This window comes from Apodemus sylvaticus, chromosome 22 (genome assembly GCF_947179515.1).
Source record: "Apodemus sylvaticus chromosome 22, mApoSyl1.1, whole genome shotgun sequence".
Taxonomy (NCBI): domain Eukaryota; kingdom Metazoa; phylum Chordata; class Mammalia; order Rodentia; family Muridae; genus Apodemus; species Apodemus sylvaticus.
This window is the reverse complement of record NC_067493.1, coordinates 4,149,338-4,168,371: the sequence shown is the minus strand read 5'-3', so window position 1 is coordinate 4,168,371 and position 19,034 is coordinate 4,149,338. Positions and strand designations below refer to the sequence as shown.

At 39.2% G+C, this 19,034-nt stretch overlaps 1 protein-coding gene across 1 annotated transcript in view; it reads right to left on the bottom strand.

Moving 5' to 3' along the window:
* Window positions 1-16,262, bottom strand: part of LOC127672663 (zinc finger protein 431-like) — a gene marked incomplete at its 5' end in the record, with an annotated part of 42,094 nt that extends 25,832 nt beyond the window's left edge. Inside the window, 4 exons of the mRNA XM_052167964.1 lie at window positions 13,730-14,164; window positions 14,234-14,808; window positions 15,872-15,932; window positions 16,142-16,262. Of these exons, the coding sequence (XP_052023924.1) occupies window positions 13,730-14,164; window positions 14,234-14,808; window positions 15,872-15,932; window positions 16,142-16,262 (1,192 nt within the window). The remainder of the gene's footprint in view (window positions 1-13,729; window positions 14,165-14,233; window positions 14,809-15,871; window positions 15,933-16,141) is intronic.
* Between the last annotated feature and the right edge of the window lie 2,772 nt (window positions 16,263-19,034).

Genomic DNA, 19,034 nt, shown 5'->3' with positions numbered 1-19,034 from the left:
TTTCCAATTATTGATCGATTACAGATGAACAATGGACGTCCTGGTTAATGATGATGGCAGAATGATTCATTGCCAGCCTTTCTCCTTGAATGTCCCCAGGATAACTTCTCAGCTGCCCTGCTGCTGGAGCCTCACCTCACTGGAGGTGCCTCTGTATGACTGCTCAGATTGATGCAGGGGTAACATGGTTCACCCTGGAACCTCCTCATTTAGGATGGACAAAGGTGTGCTGGGGTAGTGGTGGTGTCAAATACCGAGATCACATGGGGAAGAACCACACCTGGCAGGGATGTCAGCCCAGAAAGCTGAACTGGCATCTCTGAAAAAGACATTAGAGCTAAGAAAGGAAATTAAAGTCATGAAAGCCTCTTCCTGTAGTGTATGGCCACTTCCTGTTATGTTACAGTCACTTTCTGTCAAGACCCGGCCACTTCCTGCGAGAGTGAAGGATACTTTCAGCCATAGTATGGGCACTTCCTATTAAATTTGAGTCACTTCCTGTGATGTACACTCACTTCTGGTTAGGGCCAGTCCCTTCCTGTGACATCACAATCACTTCTGGGTGTGGCACAACCACTTCTTGTTCTTTCAATACTTACTTCCCATTCTGATGTGTCTGCTTCCTGTGGGTTCATAGAGTTAGGCATGCCCTCCTCACTGTGGTAAGGTTAACTTTTCCCCAGGGTCAAGACACAGATGGCTGGTGTGACATTGCTACCTCTCATATCCACGGGGGTCATTTATAAGGAGAGGACCCTTCTGATGAGAAATGACTAAACTCCATCCCAGAGAGCAACAAGAGAGCCCAGTGGGTGGCCCCTAGAAGTTGGGCTCTTCATGTCCATGATTGCACCAGACTCAGGAGACCCCACACGTTATGCTCAGACAAAAGATGTCATCTGAGTCAAAAACCCACTGATGTCTCAGTGTTATAAGAGATGACAGAGAACATCTAACTGACTACAAACTAATTTTGTTAAAGAAAATGGTTCTACACAGAAATAGAGGAAGAAATTAGAGACTTTCTAGAGTTCAATGGAAATGAATACGGAACAAGTACAATCATATGGAACACAGAGAAAAAGAAAGTGGAGCTAAGAAGAAAGTTCACAGCACAAAATGCCAACTTGAAAATAAAACTGGAAAGCTTTCATGCTTGTAAATTAACAGCACGATTTAAAGGCTACAACAGAAAAAAGTGAGGAAGCAATGAAAACAGGGAAGAGAAATCAATAAATTATCTCCTTGCGAGCTAATAACCAATAAAATAGAAATAGAAGAAGAATCAATGAAACATGGAGTTGTCTTTTGAACTTTTTATTAGACATGATTAGTGAACCTTTATTAAAATATAAAGACTATCCAAATTAATGAAACCTAAAATGAAATGAGGACAAAATAACATGCATTGAAGATATCTAGAGAGTGGTAGAAGACACAGTTTTTAAAAGGGTGAACTACTCCATCAAATTGGAAATTATAAAAGAGAAGGATAATTTCCTCAATAGAATCCACTTACCAAAATTAAAGGAAACTAAGAAAACCAACTTAAACAGACATAGACACCTAGGAAAACTGAATTCATTACAAATATCCCACCATTATGAGCCCATGTCCATGAGTCTTAGGGTAGAATCCTACCAGACATTCAGAGAGGCTTTAACAAGAATTCAGTGTATTCAACAATATAGAAACAAAAGAAATATTAGTCAATTCATTTTCTGAACCCATGATTACTCATATATCCAGTCAGGAAAGACTAAGCAATAAAAGAGAATTAGAGACCAATTATCCCTAAAACCACAGATGCAAACTTACTTAATATGCAAAACATATAAAATAAAATATAAAGCACATCAAAAGATAATTATATTCCTATATAAATTCATTATGATAAAAGTCTTTGTGTGATTAAAGATACAAGGGGCATGCCTAAACATAAAAATGTCACCAAGCCTATAGCCAACAGTAAATTAACTGGAGAGAAATTCAAATTAATTCCATTAATTCCCAAACTAGAGAAGGTGGTTCATTCTTTCTATATCTATATATTTAATATATTATGTAAAAGTTTAGCTAGAGCAATAAAACCAAAGGAGAGGAAGGTAATATAAATTACAAAGGCAGGACTAATATCCTTCTTTGCAAATGATATGATAGTTTGTATAAGTGGACAAAAAAAATTCACAAAGGCATTTCCTAGAGTTGATGAACACTGTCAGCAAAGTTGTTGGATACATGATTAACTAAAAATGAAAATAAAAATTAGTGGCCTTTGTATGTAAAAATGAGTTTGCAAGAGCAAATAAAATAGAGAGATATTATAAAATTTGAATTGATTGTTGACACTTGACACATTTGTTTCTATATAATAAATTACACAGAGTAGCTAAATAAAGGTGTGTTGGCTAAGAACTTACCAGAAACTTTTTAATCACAAATTACTTTTGGTATTCTTGATGGTCCTAAAAAACTACTATGATATGTAAATGCTATAGAAGATTAATTACATGCTAAAGAGTTTACTCTTGTATAAAGATACTAGAAAGAACAAAACTTTAACACATTGACTATGTTTATGAGCTTTCTCTGCATTATGACATTTTCTTATGGTTTCTGAGACTACTGCTGCATGCAAAGGCTTTGTTTACCAATTGGCATATTCATAGCATTCTGTCCAGGATGTATTTTTATGCATTCATAGATAACTGTTGTAAAAATATTGTATCACATGATTATAATTGTAAGATTTTTCTTCAGTGTGTGTTCTGTTATATATTCAACGATGTCAATGAAACACAAATGTTGGGAACAAGCAAAAAAAGAACTTGTACTATGGACTGCCTTTTTGTTGCTTATAATCATAACTTGAAACTAAATTCAAGTCCCAGGTCATAGGGGACCTGCATAGTTAACAATATCTGGCAAGCTTTCATGATTTGTTTTGTTCCCTGAAACATAATGACTGTTCCTAATCCTAAATTCTGTTATCCATGTTTTATTCCTCAAAATAAAATGCCTGTTCCTAACTACAAAAGAACCATTGGTTATGATATGGTAAACCATAAAACCCACATTCTATATAATGACACATAGAGTAACAACAGAAGAAAATCCTGATTGGTGGGAAATATAGCTGTAACTTTGCATGGATGTTTGTGATTTTCAGGTGTGAAATCTATATCAGATTCTGGCTCAGGGTGGGGATGGAATGGGTTGATTCAGATAAGCTTCTTAATATATTATTCTAGGATGCATTAATCAGAAACGATTTGACTATAAATAATTCTTATCATTTGCATGGTCCTGGTGTTTGAATTGTGTTGGAACTCGGTAGTTCCCATAACATAAATGTTTTACCACATTGCTAACATTCATAGAATTTCTCTCCAGTATGAATAGTTTCCCTGATCTTTTAGTAACCTTGACTCAGGCCAAACCAGAGGTTATGGCTTCATCACAGACAAGAATTTCAAGTATGAAGCAGCATTGGAGACTTTATAAAAAGTATTTTGATATAGACGGGGTTAGCAGGGATAGAGGTGCTTAGAAAGAAAACCACTGGTATGTGCTCGTCAGAGGGGATTGTGGGTATGGGCTCTTCAGAATAGTATCATTGTTAGTTGTCTTAGTATTAATCATATGTGCACTTTTGATGGCTGTCAATTTATATTTTAAAAGCTTGCCCAGACCCCCCATCCCCTCTTAAATTAGAAAGAGTTGTAGTAAAATATTCATTTATTTTGTTGATGTTTGTGGATGCGGGCATGCGCATGTCTCTGTGAGTGTGGAGTCAGAGGACAGCTAGTGGAGTCCATTCGCTCCTTGCACCCTATGGGTTCCCGGGGATTGAACTCAGGTCATCAGAGTCTTACCCCTCAACCGCCTCCCTAGCCTACTCAGCCTGTTTTGATGTGAGGTTATAGGGTGGCTCTGGAGAAGCCTCGGATGGAATTATAATACGATCAGGTAAAATTAAGAGCCACCAAAGTTGCACAAGGAGTTTACTTAGTCTGTGTTCTTTCCTTGCAAATAAGCTTTCTGGTCAGGTTCCTAGAAACTCACAGACACATCTGGGAATGGGGAAAGGCTTCAAACATTTGCCATTGGCTCCGGAGCACTTGCTTCTCCGCTGTGAGAGGTTTTAATCAGAATCTTGGTGAGGGGCTGCTCTCCCTTCTCATGTCCCTGTGATTTTCTGACATTCTGTTTTGCTTAACATTGCTTGGCAGGAGCTTGGAGAGACGGCTTAATGGTCGAGTGCTTGTGTCTCTTCCAGAAGATCTCTTGCTGGTTTCTAGCACCAGTACCCACATCAGGTGGCTGACACCTCCAGAAGATCTAGCATCCTCTTCTGGCCTCTACACACACACACACACACACACACACACACACACACACACACACACCTTTCCATAAATAAAGACAAACATATGTAAAAAAATGCATAAACCTTACAAAGAGTTTCTTGGATTGGGTCAGGAAAGAAGCATGCTTGGGAATTGGCACTGGATTTGAGTGAGGTCTGATTGCTACACTGTTTCCAATGAGTTTCATTTTTCTGACTCGTTTCTGAGTATCTTTAGGATGTGGCTTCTAATAGCCGGGGGGCTGGGGAGTCTACTTGGAGGGGCTTCCCACAGGCAGGCAGGCTAGAAAGAAGCTTTGGGAACCTCCTAGTCCCGGGTGCTGCCCTTCCACCCAGCACCAGGAGCGCCCACCGCAGATCCTCCAGGCTCCTGTATCCCGCTGATGGAGTGTCGTTGTTCCCAGGGCTTACACATTCGGGCCCCTGCTGAGCTTGTCTACCACAAGCTGCTAGCAAGAGTGGAGGGGATGCTGCTGATTCAGGTTCCCTGTGGGAGCTGTGCACAGACCTGGCCACGTTTTAATTTATGTGTGTTTTATCCCCTGGCTTCTCCCTGCTGGGTGCATTGTAAATCTCTTACCTTCTGTGAATCCTGGAGTGTGGTTGGTGGAGGAAGGAGGAAAGGCTTTGATGGTACATGTCTGGTGGCTTATTTCTGCCAAAAGAGTCCCTGCCTGTGACCATTGACTGGCCCAACAGCCTCTTGTCCTGGCAGGTTTTGCACATTGATGTTAGGGTGTCTGCCTTTGTAATTTGTTAGCATTTAGTTCAAGGTTTTGGGTTTTTACATGTATCCACCATGAATTTAATGTGGTTCTGTTTAACAGTGGCTTAAATCTCATTTTAAAATATGAGGCTAACATAGATTAACATTCATCACAGTCCCAAGAGGTAGCATTTCACAGGAACAGTGGCTAAGGCTGAAGTTCTCTTTCTTGTGGAGGATAGAACATGGTCTAGCCCAGGAACTCTCTGCACCTTGACATCTGCTGACCTAGGCAATTTCTTATCAGCCCCTGGGAATCAACCTCCTGCAGGACTCACCGAAAGGACTCAGACAAAAATCAGGAGCTCTCATGTGTTTTGGAGTGGGGTGGGTTAGCTCTGGGTGACCTGTAACTCCCTATATAGACCAGGCTGGCCATGAACTAACAGAGATCCAGCAGCTTCTGCTATCTGAATGTTGGGATTACAGGTGTGTACTCCCATTTTTAAGTCCTTCTCCTTCTTCCCTGGCCTGCAGCCCTGTGGTGCCCGCTCTTAAGGACTTAGGAACAAAGGATGGTTTTCCTGGGCAGAGCCCCATCCCAGATCCTGTTGTCGTGCTCCTGTTGGACCTCATAGGCTGCATGTGGAAGGGACCTTCCCAGGAGACTTGTGTCACCCTGGACAGACAGACAGCTTCTGACATCATGCCTTTCTCAGCCAGGTGACTGAGGCTTCCTTCTGCACATCTGTGTTGACACGCTGAGTGAGAGAGACCTTGTGAAGGGCTTAGCAGACAGGAAGTTTGTCCTGACTGATGGGCTGCGGCTTCTGGGGCTTGGGTTTTGCCATTTCTCGTCATGCTTGTGAGAGTCGGGAATGATGTCCCACTCTGTTGAGGGCTCAGATTCTGGCTGCTGCCTTTCATTGCAGGTGGCCTTTGTAAAGTCATTCGGGCTGGGGGACTGGGCACTAAGGTCCCTCTAGTTCTTGCCCAGGTGGTTTTCAAGGTGAGCCCTGTCTGGAGTTAGCTTCCAGACCGAAGCCTTACTAAATCATCTCCTCCAATGCTCTCTTTGCTGCTGACCTAAAGCAGGGAGGAAGAGGGAAGGACGAACGTTAATGAGTAACTGCAGCTCTGATTTCTGATGGAGGAAAGGGATTGTTTAGAGAGATGGCTGACCATCTGGAGGTGGCCTGTTCCGCAGCCTCCCTTCTGGCTTGTCGAGTTGCTTCTCTTCCCTTCTCAAGGACTTTATATTTGGGCTCCCCTTCACTTAACTCTGTCCTGCTAGGTTCTTCCCTTTTCTTTTAAAATCTGCTCTGGGAATGAGCCCCAGGGTCTCACGTGTGCCAGGAAAGCTCTCCACTGGCTCACACCCCAGCTTAATCCCTTTATCCCATCCCCCCTCCCCATGCTCACTAACCTACCCACTCCTGCTTCCCTGACCTGGTATTCCCCTACCCTGGGGCAATGAGCCTTCATGGGTCCAAGGGCCTCTCCTCTCATGGATGTCCAACCAGGCCATCCTCTGTTACCCATGTGGCTGGAGCCATGGGTCCCTCCATGTGTACTCTTCGGTTGGTGGTTTAGTCCCTGGGAGCTCTGGGGTTACTGGTTGGTTCATATTGTTGTTTCTCCTATGGGACTGCAAACACCTTCAGTTCTTTGGGTCCTTTCTCTAGCTCCTCCATTGGGGACCCTGTGCTCAGTTCAATGGCTGGCTGAGAATGTCCCCCTCTGTGTTTGTCATGCACTGGCAGAGAGTCTCAGGAGACAGCTATATCAGGCTCTTGTCAGCAAGCACTTGTTGGCAACCACAATAGTGTCTGGGTTTGGTGTATGAGCTGGTTACTGGCCCCAATATGCTTGCATTACCCTAACTCACCCAAACTGTTATTGCAACAACACTGAAGGTAAGAGGAGGCCCTTTGTCCACAGTCCGGCTATGCTGGCAGGCCTCGAGGTAGCCCCAAGATGGCCTACAAATTTGGCCAGAGTTTATGAAAATATAAAAGAGAGAAAATAAAAGCCCTACAGCTTTTTCAGACAGGGTCATGGAGATATTTTTGACAATACACGCCCATGGACCCTGAATCACCAGAAGCAAAGGCAGCAGTGACTTGAGCTTTTGTCAGTCAGGGAACACCAGCTATGAAGACAAAGCTCCAGAGGGTGGAGTAGTTAGGAAAGAGTTGTCTAAGAGATTTAAGGACAGTGGCAAAGAGAGTATTTAATGGAGGACAGACTGCAGAGGAGACGCAGATGGAAGGACAGAGCAACAGACTGGAGACCTGGGAAAGACCCTGTTGTCAGCCAAGGCCAAATCAGAAGACCATAAGTGATGCCTAAAAAGGAGATAAGGGGGCCCTGAGAATCAAAAGTGCCCCCACCACAAGACCAGGGTTACCCTAAAAGTAAAATGGAAACCCACCAGCTTTTGGCGGTAATTCTTTGTGGGAAGAAGGGACTTCTGTTAGGGCTGGACTTCCAGTGGGAGTGACTTCTGGTTAAATTTGAGGCCCTTCTTGTTTAGGGCCAAGGAATTTCCTGCTCTGGAGGGACTTCCTTTTAATGTTGTGAGACGTCTGATTCTGATCCCATTAGTTAGTTAGTTTTGCTGAAACATAAAGATAAACCTCTTCATCCATTTATAAATGGCTTCCCAGTTGCAACAGAAACAAATGAAAATGTAGGACCTTTTAGATCAATCCATCAGTCAATCAACCAATAGTCATTCATGAACTGACCTTTCACAACCAATCAGTCATTGATGTAGTCATTTTTTTGGTCCAGAAAAGAATCATTGATCAATCATCATCCATGAAAAGAGTCATTGAATAATGGTCAGTTGTTTAATTATATTGATTGTTGATTCTATTGATTCATCATATGTTGAATATTTATCATTGATTAATTATCAATCAATTGGTTACTATTTATTGATCATTGATTAATTGACTGATTGGCAGCTCACAACTGGCTATTCTTCGACTGGCAGTCTCTTATGGCTCACCAATCAAGTGACTGATCAGTTAGTGGACAATGAAGCACATGGGGGACAATTGATTGGTCACTGACTGAATACTGATCAATAAAAAACTGCTTCCCGATTGATTTGTGTTCATTTCCAATTATTGATCGATTACAGATGAACAATGGACGTCCTGGTTAATGATGATGGCAGAATGATTCATTGCCAGCCTCTCTCCTTGAATGTCCCCAGGATAACTTCTCAGCTGCCCTGCTGCTGGAGCCTCACCTCACTGGATGGGCCGCTGTATGACTGCTCAGATTGATGCAGGGGTAACAGGGTTCACCCTGGAACCTCCTCATTCAGGATGGACAAAGGAGTGCTGGGGTAGTGGTGGTGTCAAATACCGAGATCACATGGGGAAGAACCACACCTGGCAGGAATGTCAGCCCAGAAAGCTGAACTGGCAGCTCTGAAAAAGACATTAGAGCTAAGAAAGGACATTAAAGTCATGAAAGCCTCTTCCTGTAGTGTATGGCCACTTCCTGTTATGTTACAGTCACTTTCTGTCAAGACCCGGCCACTTCCTGCGGGACTGAAGGCCACTTTCAGCCATAGTATGGGCACTTCCTATTAAATTTGAGTCACTTCCTGTGATGTACACTCACTTCTGGTTAGGGCCAGTCCCTTCCTGTGACATTACATTCACTTCCGGGTGTGGCACAGCCACTTCTTGTTCTTTAAATGCTTACTTCCCATTCTGATGTGTCTGCTTCCTGTGGGTTCATAGACTTAGGCATGCCCTCCTCATTGTGGTAAGGTTTTCTTTTCCCCAGGGTCAAGACACAGATGGCTGGTGTGCCATTGCTACCTCTCATATCCACGGGGGCCATTTATAAGGAGAGGAGCCTTCTGATGAGCAAGGACTAAACTCCATCCCAGAAAGCAACAAGAGAGCCCAGTGGGTGGCCCCTAGAAATTGGGATCCTCATGTCCTTGATTGCACCAGACCCAGGAGACACCACACTTTATGATCAGACAAAAGATGTCATCTGAGTCAAAAACCCATTGATGTCTCAGTGTTATAAGTGATGACAGAGAACATCTAACTGACTACAAACTAATTTTGTTAAAGAAAATGGTTCTACACAGAAATAGAGGAAGAAATTAGAGACTTTCTAGAGTTCAATGGAAATGAATATGGAACATGTACAATCATATGGAACACAAAGAAAAAGAAAGTGGAGCTAAGAAGAAAGTTCACAGCACAAATAAATCAATGAAACATGGAGTTGTCTTTTGAACTTTTTATTAGACATGATTCGTGAACCTTTATTAAAATATAAAGAATATCCAAATTAATGAAACCTAAAATGAAATGAGGACAAAATAACATGCATTGAAGAAATCTAGAGAGTTGTAGAAGACACAGTTTTTAAAAGGGTGAACTCCATCAAATTGGAAATTATAAAAGAGAAGGATAATTTCCTCAATAGATTCCACTTACCAAAAGTAAAGAAAACTAAGAAAACCAACTTAAACAGACATAGACACCTAGGAAAACTGAATTCATTACAAATATCCCACCATTATGAGCCCATGTCCATGAGTTTTAGGGTAGAATCCTACCAGACATTCAGAGAGGCTTTAACAAGAATTCAGTGTATTCAACAATATAGAAACAAAAGAAATATTAGCCAATTTATTTTCTGAACCCATGATTACTCATATATCCAGTCAGGAAAGACTAAGCAATAAAAGAGAATTACAGACCTATTATACCTAAAACCACAGATGCAAACATACTTAATATGCAAAACATATAAAATAAAATATAAAGCACATCAAAAGATAATTATATTCCTATATAAAATCATTATGTTAAAAGTCTTTGTGTGATTAAAGATACAAGGGGCATGCCTAAACATAAAAATGTCACCAAGCCTATAGCCAACAGTAAATTAACTGGAGAGAAATTCAAATTAATTCCATTAATTCCCAAACTAGAGAAGGTGGTTCATTCTCTCTATATCTATCTATTCAATATATTATGTAAAAGTTTAGCTAGAGCAATAAAACCAAAGGAGAGGAAGGTAATATAAATTACAAAGGCAGGACTAATATCCTTCTTTGCAGATGATATGATAGTTTGTATAAGTGGACAAAAATTTCACAAAGGCAGTTCCTAGAGTTGATGAACACTGTCAGCAAAGTTGTTGGATACATGATTAACTAAAATTGAAAATAAAAATTAGTGGCCTTTGTATGTAAAAATGAGTTTGCAAGAGCCAATTAAATAGAGAGATATTATAAAATTTGAATTGATTGTTGACACTTGTCACATTTGTTTCTACATAATAAATTACCCAGAGCAACTAAATAAAGGTGTGTTGGCTAAGAACTTACCAGAAACATTTTAATCACAAATTACTTTGGTATTCTTGATGGTTCTAAAAAACTACTATGATATACAAATGCTTTAAAAGATTAATTACATGCTAAAGAGTTTACTCTTGTATAGAGATACTAGAATGAACAAAACTTTAACACATTGACTATGTTTATGAGCTTTCTCTGCATTATGACATTTTCTTATGGTTTCTGAGACTACTGCTGCATGCAAAGGCTTTGTTTACCAATTGGCATATTCATAGCATTCTGTCCAGGATGTATTTTTATGCATTCATAGATAAACGTTGTGAAAATATTGTATCACATGATTATAAGATTTTTCTTCAGTATATGTTCTATTATATATTCAACGATGTTTATGATACACAAATGTTGGGAACAAGCAAAAAAAAAAGAACTTGTTCTAAAGACTGCCTTTTTGTTGCTAATGTACATTTAATCATATGTTGAAACTAAGTTCAAGTCCCAGGTCATAGGGGAACAGCATCTTAAAAATATCTGGCAAGCTTTCATGATTTGTTCTATTGCCTGAATCATAAAGACTGTTCCTAATCCTAATTTCTGTTATTCTTGTTTTAATCCTCAAAATGAAATGCCTGTTCCTAACTACAAAAGAGCCATTGGTTGTGATAAGGTAAACCATAAAACCCACAATATGTATAATTTCACATAGAGTAACAACAGAAGAAAATCCTGATTGGTGAGAAATATTGCTCTAACTTAGCATGGATGTTTGTGATTTTCAGGTGTGAAATCTATATCAGATTCTGGCTCACAGTGGGATTGGAATGGAATGGAGTGATTCAGACAAGCTTCTTAATATATTATTCTAGGATGCATTAATCAGAAATGATTTGACTACAAAAGATTCTTATCATTTGCATGGTCCTGTTGTTAGAACTGTGTTGTAACTCAGTGAATCTCATAACATAAAGGCTTTACCACATTGCTAATATTCATAGAATTTCTCTCCAGTATGAATAGTTATGTAATGGTGAAGACTATAGAGGTATGCAAAGGCTTCATTATACTAAACACGTTCATGAAGCTTCTCTCTAAAACATATTCTTCAATGAAAATGAAGACTACAGACCTGTGCAAAGTCTTGACCAAATTAACAGAACTCATTGTGTTTCTGTCTTATCATTTTCATTGCTAAGAAAAGTCACAATTATCAAGGCTACTCCTATAAAAGCAACCATTTAATTGGGGATGGCTTAAAATATCAGAGGTTTATTTCATTTTCATCATAGCAGGAAGAATGGCAGGAATGCAAACACTTACGATGCTGGAGAAGAAGCTGAGAGTTCTGCATCTTTATCCAGTGGCAGCTCGGAAGAGACTGTCTTCCAGGGACCTTATAGGGGGGTCTCTTCAGCACTGGTAGGAATTTCAAAGACCAACCCCACAGAGATGCACTTCCTCCAACCAGGCCACACCACCTCATAATGCCACTAACTTAGCTTAGCATATTTAAATTACCACATTCCTCTGCCTGGCCCCCATATGATTGATCAAACACATGAGTGTATAGAGTTCATACTTAAACATGCAGAATACATGAGCTCGAACTCCAAATGTCCCCTTCCTCTATAGCAGTCTCAAAAATGTTAAGAGTCCAAAGTTCAAAACTCTTCTGAGATTAACCCAATCAGGTAATATCAATCACGTATATTTTCCAAAACAAAAACCACATCATCTGTCTTCATATAAACAGTATAAACTTCACCGTTCCTAAAGGTCATTGTAAGGAAATCCTGTACCTTAAAAAGATGAAAAGCCAGCTGAGCAATCTCTAACCTCTGCAAGTCCAGGTCTGATGTCACAGCATTCTTCTGATCTATAACTCCTTTCTGCATTGTTTACTGAAGCACAATTGTTTCACTTTCAGTGGTTTTATTCCCTTAAAGCAGTTTTCCTGAGCTGGTAACACACAATTCTACCATCTCAAAAATGTGGTGTCTGTCTCCAAGGTAATTTCAATATCACAGCTTCTTGTCTCAATGTCTGGGATCCACACATGATCATCTCTGGTCCTCTAAAGAGACTGGGTCGCTTTTCCAGCTCTGCCCTTTCTATCACTCTAAGGTCTGGTTGACACCACTCTCCTGCTCCTGCTGATCTTGATGCTCATCCCATGGTACTTGCATCTTCAAGATGCTGGGTTCTTCTGCTAGAAATATGCTTAACCTATAGCCTTCCTATAATCCCTCAATGATCCCAAGACTCAGCTGCTCTGCATGACAACTTGATGCATTAAAAACCAGTACCTCTTGGGTGATTCTTATACATGAACAAGTCCAGCTGCACCACTACGTCCAACCTTAACTATCTCTGGAACATAACCTTTTTTTTTTCACCCAGAAAACACTACCCACTTTCTATTTTTCAAAAACTTCATTGCCTACGCTTGGTGGTCCTGGAACTTGCTCAGTAGAATAACCTTGAACTCAGAGATCTCCAGGGCTCTGTCTCCTGAATTCTGGGATAAGAACCATGCAATACCATGCCTGGACCTAAGCTTTTCTTTTCAGATATTAAAATGAAAACCCAGAATAGCAATCAAGTTCCCTTTTCAGTTTGACACATACATGTATCGTCATATCTCCACATGAAAACAATAACCAGGTTATAATAATTCCTAACATGATATAGTTCACATTCATACAACTACAAATCCTTATGTTTAGCTGGATGGAATCTTGCCCTAATGGAACCATTCCTTTAACACCATTGAATATCCTTGATCATAGGATTTGTCTTCCTTCAATGTCCTGATGATGGCTTGCATTTTGAAACTTATGTTTTATATTTTCCATTTCTTAGTTTTCTATACTTGTTAAAAACTGTAAGGCCAAATTCTATGTGGTGATTTTCATGACTTACATTGTCAAAGCAATGTCTTTTACATAACCTCGAGGAAACTCTTTAGACAAGGATAAAAGGCTGCAATCTTCTTTGCCAAGTCATCCAAAAGAACCATCTCCAGAGTGGAAATAATCCCAAGCACCAATGTCTATTGCATTCCTTATATGATAGCCCCCTAACTCACACTTAATTCATGATTATATTCAGTAGATTTATTTCCAGCACAGAGAATTTGCAGATTTCTCTATTATGAATATACATTACCACATTGATTACATCAATAAGGTTTCTGTCTGGTATGTGTTCTTTGATCATAGTGGAGATGAATGGGTTATTCCACATTGATTATATTAGTAAGGTTTCTCTTGAGTATGTGTTGTCTTATGTATTTGGCGATTACTGTGACGTGAAAAGGCTTTACCACATTGGTTACATTCATAAGGTTTCCTACCAGAATGTGTTCTTTTATGAATTTGGAGATGGCTGGCTCTTGCAAAGCCTTTACCACATTGATTACATTCATAAGGTTTCTCTCCAGTATGTGTTCTTTTATGATATTGGAGATGACTGCGCTGTGCAAAGCCTTTACCACATTGGTTACATTCATAAGGTTTCTCTCCAGTATGTGTCAGTTTATGTCTTTTGAGAACACTGTTACCTGAAAAAGCTTTTCCACATTGATTACATGCATATGGTTTCTCTCCAGTATGTGTTCTTTTATGATACTGGAAAGTACTGTGATGTGCAAAGGCTTTACCACATTGATTACACTCATAGGGTTTCTCTCCAGTATGTGTTCTTTTATGATACTGGAGATGACTGGGTCTTGCAAAGGCTTTACCACATTGATTACATTCATAAAGTTTCTCTCCATTATGTGTCAGTTTATGTCTTTGAAGATGACTGTGTTGTGAAAAGGCTTTACCACATTGATTACATTCATAAGGTTTCTCTCCGGTATGTGTTCTTTTATGATACTGGAGATGACTGGGTCTTGCAAAGGCTTTACCACATTGATTACATTTATAAGGTTTCTCTCCAGTATGTGTTCTTTTATGATATTGGAGATGACTGGATCTTGTAAAGGCTTTACCACATTGATTACATTCATAAGGTTTCTCTCCAGTATGTGTTCTTTTATGATATTGGAGATGACTGGGTCTTGTAAAGGCTTTACAACATTGATTACATTCATAAGGTTTCTTTCCAGTATGTATCAGTTTATGTCTTTTGAGAACACTGTGACCTGCAAAGGCTTTTCCGCATTGATTACATTCATATGGTTTCTCTCCAGTATGTGTACTTTTATGATATTGGAGATGACTGGGTGTTACAAAGGCTTTACTACATTGATTAAATTCGTAAGGTTTCTCTCCAGTATGTATCCTTTTAGGATATTGGAGTTTACTGGGTCTTGCAAAGGCTTTACCACATTGATTACACTCATAGGTTTTCTCTCCACTCTGACTTCTTACATGCCTGCAACGGTAATTAGCAAATGTATAATCTTTACCACACTCATTACGCTGATCAACCATGTAATCAATATGAAATATGTTTACAATTTGGACTAATGTTAAAGAAGCATCAGATCTTAAGGTTTTATCAGTTTGCATGTTCATGGTGTTCACCCTCATCAAGAGTTTTCAAGACACCTGTGATGGTTATTACATGGCTCATATTTATAAAGTGATTTTTATATGATGTACTGCAGCTTTCTGCAGAAATTTTGAACAACTCGGATCTTTATAACATGGACTGCATTCATAATTTTAACTGTAGCGTGAATTACATCACATTTACTGTGAACCAGGACACACAGAATTATTCCCAAATTCCCCGTACCCATAATGCTTTTCTACCCTTTGAGTTTGGGGATGTTCCCCATAAAACTACAAAACCAATTAATCGCAAGTGTCTATCATATTCCTAATGTTTATCAAAGACAAAATACTACCTATCTTCTCATTGTTTAAGAACAAAAATTTTATGTTGCTTCTTTCAATAACCCTGTGCTCACAGGGTTTTTATCCATTGGACACATGATATACCTAATTAAAAAAAAAATAGAAAAACAAATGAAACATTTCCACATTGCATTTAGACTGAATTTTTGTTCCTCATACCACGTGCATTATAGATTAATGTTTTTCAACAACAACATTCTTGATTCTCCTAAAATGCCCTCTCACAAAGCTTAACCATATTACTACAAGAATATGAGTATCACCAATTTTACTATGGACAATTTGCTTACTAGAAAGTTTAGGATATCAATTTATCATTATTCAATGTGCAATATCTAAGTACTATGAGACTATACAGATTGTCAGGTGCACAGCACGGCCCTAACGTAGCTACTTATTGAATAGATACACAAATGAGATATCAGATCTTGAGTTACATGGTTTTGTAAGAATATTATAATCATAGCTACGCTTAAAAGACTGTTATTTCACACTCTTGCTTTTCGTTGGAGATTCCAACAGATATGAAAAATTCCACAGAGGCAAATTTGTATCAGCTTCCACATAAAAATTACCTTTCTTGTCTTCTACTACTTGGAAAATGTTCTTCAAGATGATTGTCTTCCCAATTATAGCCTAAAATACAGGACGAGAAATGAATGATATACTATTAGAAATTAGGAAAAATTTAAGGTACTATGAATTTTCAATGCTCCATGAAAGTTAGAGTAAAAATTTAGTAAAATTGAATTATTCAGCTCAGTCTTCATTAGTCCCAATTAAAATAATAGAAAACCATCAATAAACAATAAACATTTGTTTCCTTTAGAAAAACTGAGTCTTACCTATAGCTTTGAGGTTCAGGTAGGTTTCTAACATCACATCTTTGTAGAGATTCTTCTGGGAAGGATCCAGCAAATTCCATTCTTCCTCAGTGAATTTCACATGCACATCATCAAAAGTCACTGCATCCTAAATATCCCATACATGTGTACAACACAAAGCATGATACTAACATCAATATAAAGGAATACACGCTTTTTCAAAAACATATTCATATATATTGGCACTTGCTCCACTTATATTCTGACTCAGAATTTACAATCACTGTGTCATTTTAGAAGGAGCATTAATTATAAGATTTACCTGTGTTGCTTTTGAACACTTTGTATAGGATACAGCCTTGCCAGAGAAATGCCAATTAAGAAGGAGATGCAGGAGAAACAGATCCACAACATTGAGCACACATCTGAAAAATTGTATGAACATTTACTAACTACAAGAGTGATGGGCAAGCTGGATGTATTTGCCCATGACTTCAATCACAGACATACAAACAGTTGTATGTCAGTGAGGTGGATGGCACCATGTCGTATGTATCATGTTCTAGGAGATCAAAAGTTATATATTAAGACCCTCAATCCCTACAAAAATCCACCAAGGAAATAAAAATGATAGAGAACTCAGAGTTCTATACTAAAACTTCCCATAACGAATTATACATTCACTTGAGATCCGTATCCATCTTGTAGAAGCATGAAGTGCAACAGTTTAAACTATAAAATTAATAAAATTTTGCTAAAAGGGAATGCATGCTTAAACAGTTACAAAAGAACAGACGAAAATACAGTAATATAAATGTTGATCATAAATAAGCAATGTAGGGCAGGATAGAGAGCTCAGCAGTGGAAAGCTCTAACCGGTCTTCCACATTGTATTTGTCAGTTTCTCACATAAGCGTGGGGACCAACATCTATTCATTACTTCAAGATCAAGAGTTCTGAGGCCATCTTATGACAACAGTAAAGAAGAGACATATGAAATTCATATTCATACACATAGGAAAATACTATTTATTCAAACATTTCAAAAGAATCACAAGTGTGAGGAAGTACATCATACACCTGGGAACCAAGGACTCTGAAGGCTCAGGTAGTATTGATGTAATGAACATATATCAAGTTGAGAAATAGAATATAACCTATCTATTTGGCCAAATTTCAAAGTGAAACATGAGGATTAAAAGTTGCATAAAAGCATATCCTTATTGTGTACAACCATGTCAGCTGGCTTATTTGGTTCCCATTTCGGCTATCAGACAGGAAGGAATTCACAGAGAAATTTTGTCTTGAAAAACATAAACAAAGGAATAAAATTTAAAAAAATAGTAAACCGCCAGGCTTGAAAATAGCATAGCATTAAATGCAGATGGGGCTAAAGCATCTTATGTGATTTAGGGACAGAGTCCAAATATTGACTGTATGGGGTATGAGAAGATACCTGAAGGATCAGTTTCAACTACAGCACAGTAGACACACAGAACAAAATTTGTCCCATTTAAAAGAAAAGCAGGGGCACACCTAGAGCACATAGTGAGGGAATGCCCAATGAAAACTTGCCCAGCTGGAGACACACCTTATGGACAATCTCCAATCCTTAACATTATTATGGATACAATGTTATGCTCAAAGACAGGAGAATTTCATAAATGTCCAATGAGAGGCTTCACCCAGCAGCTGACTGAAATAGATGCAGAGAACCACAGTGAAACATGGGCTGGACCTTGGAGATGCTTAAGGAAGAGTTTGGGAAGGATTGAAGGCCCTTAAGATGGTAGGAACTCCACATGTAGCAGAGGAACACTAACAAAGTCAAGGAACCTTTAAGGTTGGCGAGACAGACAGAGTGAGCCATCAATCAAATAGCAGACATAGGCTGGACTAAGGCCCCTGGCACATAAGTAGCAGAAGTTCAGGTTAATCTTCATGAGGGTCCTCCAACAACTGGAACAGGGTCTGTCCCTAAAGCTGCTGCCTCTCCTTTAACTATATTCCAATATCTGGCCTCAGTGGGAGAGGATGCACTAAACCCAGAAGAAACTTGAAGGCATATGGTGTGGGGATACCGAGGGGACCCAATCAATTCCATTCTGACCCTGGATGCTATAGGCTCAGGTTTATCCTGTCATGAAAATGCATTCAGTCTGCAGTGACCCTAATAGTCTGCAGGAGCTCCTACATGGTTCAAATGTCTATAGTGTCTTCTGATACTCAAGTCAATATCTCGAAAGTCAAATATTTTAAAATCAGAAAGCAAGTCCTATCTTTCCAATACACAATGGTACCGAATACTCCTTCCTATTCCAGTAGACAGGAATGTACACTCCTTTTTCAACTATATGCCATGCCTGCCAGGAGACAAACTAGGCTTTCCATAAAATTTATCACACCATTTATCCCACATGCAATTTACACAGCTGTCCTTAACACTGTACAAACACCAGCAACAGCTTTCCCTCTCCCCTGACTATGTCTCCTGGTGGATTGCTAAGATCATATCTTCCTGCCTGCCATTTCTTCAAGCTTTCAACATTAGCAATCATTCCCTTTTGAACATACCCACCAAACAGGTCAGTAAAAGGGCTGACACTTAGCCAATATCCAGTAAAAAATACAGACAACAAAAAAGGAACTCAGGAATAAAATTACCACTTAAACAAGACAAACCCAGAGATCAGTATCTAGACCGATTATCACCACAAACCCAAGCACTTATACATCAGCATTGGAACATAATGAAGATAAGCCAGGGAAATATGTCACCAAGTAATCCAGTTTGTCCTGTCACAGCTGATGCTCAAAAAATAAAGCATGCAAGAGATCTGGTACAAAAGACTTTGTTTTGTGGAAAAGACAGGAGTGAGAATCTGAGGAAGGGACAGAGGTACACAAGAGGACC